General features: G+C 37.3%; 1 protein-coding gene across 1 annotated transcript in view; it reads left to right on the top strand.

Moving 5' to 3' along the window:
• The first annotated feature begins 1,798 nt into the window (after positions 1 to 1,798).
• Positions 1,799 to 3,147, top strand: part of vill (villin-like) — a 12,127-nt gene continuing 10,778 nt past the window's right edge. Inside the window, exons 1-2 of the mRNA XM_020602326.1 lie at positions 1,799 to 1,900; positions 3,005 to 3,043. Coding sequence (XP_020457982.1) covers positions 1,886 to 1,900; positions 3,005 to 3,043 — 54 coding nt within the window. The 5' untranslated portion in view covers positions 1,799 to 1,885. The remainder of the gene's footprint in view (positions 1,901 to 3,004; positions 3,044 to 3,147) is intronic.

The following is a 3,147-nucleotide window of genomic DNA, read 5'->3' on the forward strand; positions in this document are numbered from 1 at the left end:
CAAAGAGGGTTTTTTTTGCCAGATTGGGTGACCTTTTAGTTTTTGTGTTGCACTGTGCTATGCAGGCCATTGTTTCTCGTCTGACCTTTTGTTCAAACAACTGTGATTTATCTCCTCTTACAGAATGAAGTGCCTTCATTACTGTGCTGATTTTGTTGTGTCAGGTTAAGGGGGCGCATATTTTTATGCAGTATATTTACTCAAAAGCATAAGCAAAACCTTTAAATTGACATTTCAAAATAAGAACATTAGTAACGAGTAACTGTCATTTCATCTGCAAAGTATAATTCAGATAAGTTTGTAAAACTAACCTGTTAGACCTGGGTGCTCTTTCCTTTTAAGTTTAGTAACATTGAATTGTTAAATTTACCAAAGATTTTCTCAATTCAATGTAATTTGTGGCTCAGTGACATTATCTGAGCTTAGACAGTGACGGTAAATGAATGATTCTTCAAGAAAGTGAAAACAGGTTATATCGAAAACATGAACCCTTTGTGATGACATCACTGTCCACCAATAAATTTAAAACCTTTGAGGAAAATAAAATGATTAGCTCGGATTATTATTTTATTTATTGGAGAAAAAAATGCTTAGGTGCATTGTAAAGAAAGCTGTTTAAATTGTACTGTATAACATTATTAAAGTTGCAAGTTTGCACATTGTCACTTTGTATTGTGACGTAATGATTAACAAAACTTAAACTGCTGTTATCAGCATTTTTAGATTAACATTGAATCAAATGACTGCATATTTGCAAGGTGTTGCTTTACAAACAGCCTCTCCCTCCTCTGTTGTGTTTTTAAGATGCCACACTGAGAACAGTGCTGCAAATTTTACACTGCTTTCTCTTGATGTTAAATTCCAGCCTTAGTTCCCTCTGTCGCAGTGGCAGTAAATCAGGTGCTGAGGATTTTGTATATTTCCATTCTCTCCTCCCCGACTCCTTCCCCTGAACGAGAACATTTCAAATACATGTTGGATGAAACCAAACATGCAAATTCCTACTAGTGTCGTTTTTCTTCTGTTTCTCAGGTGCAAAACCTCTTCTTAATAAATATGAACACATACAATTTCATGGTTTAGCGCCAGAAAATTGAGTTTTTTTCATTGTTTTGTTTTTCTGGTTCACAACTTCATTGTTTTTGCTTTATTTGCACTGATTCTTTTTGTGTTATTTCCAAGACGCAGTGTTTTCTGCAAAAAAGTTCTAAAACCCATAGTTAGTCAATGTACCAAATAGCATTTGCCATATCAACTTAAAAGTTGAAAATATGTCAGTGTCGATTTTATAGGTTGCTTCTTCTGTTCAACCTGTTAATTCAGGCTTAAGTGACAGCTGTAAAATATTTTAGGGTGTATTTGGAGGCATTCATGTTAGAATTTAACTTTAAATTGTTGTAATTTTGATGTTAAAAAATGTTAAATTTCTTTCAACAAAAGCTGAATAACAGCAGAATAACATCCAAGTATATTGTGGTTTACTTTGTCAACTTTGTATTCAAGAGCAGTTCAATCATGAGCTGAACACCTGAATTTAAAAAAAGTCATAGCACGGTTCTTAGACAAAGGCTCAAGCACCACTGTTTGCATAACATGCACAACAATCTGCAGGTGCATTAACTATAGGGATATAAACTGGTTAATGTGCAACCAGGAGGAGCCTTTTCATGTGATGTCTTCATGTGAACTTTTAGCTTCCACTTACGTAGCAGCCACTTTAACTTCAGCAGAGGATTAAGCATTACTGAGCCTGTTGTTCCAGCCTGAAGAATTTTTGTCTTCTTATTTCTCACTTCTCCCTGAAATATGTGGGAACTGATGTTCACAGCATAGTTGAAATTATCTACTTTTCTTAAAGAAGTCTTGGATTGATCATAAATAAGTAATGTCGTGGTCAAAGGTAAGAAAGACTTGACACCTTGAGGTTGTTGGTTAACAGGAAAACTATGCATGATGTGTTTGTTGTGAGATTTATGCTGGATAAAGTGTAATATCCCTGCACAAAAGACATCAGCAAGAAGCCTGATTGCGATTTGTGCTTTGACTGCAACATGGCACAGATTTGACAGATTGTTTACATGATTTTGAGAGTTTACGATGACAGCAGAGGCAGGATTTGCCTATTTTGGTGGGAAAATGTAGGGCATTAATTGTTAAATTATTGCATGCAGTCGACATTTGCAGACTTAAGCAGAATTCTGAAGCAGGTTCTGTGACTTTCTTGAAGTGAGGTTGTCCTGAGCTATAAAAGCAATGAACCCACATTTCCTTTTCTTGTATCATTACATAAAATTCAGTCTTCCACTATGGATTAACAAAAGGGCTCTTACTTTCTGTTACTTCAAAAAATGTTCAAATCGCTTTGTGTGTTGACACTTCTCCAAATTTAAGAAATACGCTGCCAGAGTCTGCTCCCGATCAAAGGCCAGAGCTGAAAACCTTCAATAATGTCAAGTGTTCCTGAGTGTCTGTGTGAGTGGGCACAGAATGAGAGAGTTAGCCACATAACGCCTCCGACTCCTTTCCAGTACATTTGGACTTCTTTGACTCCACTTCCCCCCATCTGCTAGTTGTAGCAGCTGTGAGATGAATAATTTGTGTCAAGTGGCCCTTGTAATGCCTATTGTGCTGCTGAGCGCTCAGCAGAACATAAACACATCTCTGACTGGCCACTTGAGTGAGACTTGAGTCCATCTCAATCCAAGAATTGTAGATGATTTTCTCAACCATTTTGATTTTGTAATGCCTTTTGCAAGTCTTGCACCCCTCACCCAAGATGCTCCTTATTAAAACCTGGAACCAGACAGAGAGGAGGCGGATTTATGGCCGTGGTTTACAAATATGGCAACAGGAAATTGCAGATGTGTTCAAACCTGGGTGTGTAGGCAAATATGACGAACCTTCGCTCTGCCACACACACTCCAGTTTGCACACGGGAGGAAACGGCAGCAATACTTTCTCACATAAAGACATCATCTCTCTAATCTACCTTCGCAACTTGCAGGAGACAACGAGGCCCTCACTCCACCAGACACAGCACAAGGTAAGCGTTTATTTTGGTAACAATTTTACCCAAATAATTTTTCTAAATACTTTTTAACATGTGTCTGTTAAATGCTTTTACTTTGTGAAAGCATTTAACAGAGA

Source organism: Monopterus albus, unplaced genomic scaffold, assembly GCF_001952655.1.
Source record: "Monopterus albus unplaced genomic scaffold, M_albus_1.0 scaffold55.1, whole genome shotgun sequence".
NCBI classification, from domain to species: Eukaryota; Metazoa; Chordata; class Actinopteri; order Synbranchiformes; family Synbranchidae; genus Monopterus; species Monopterus albus.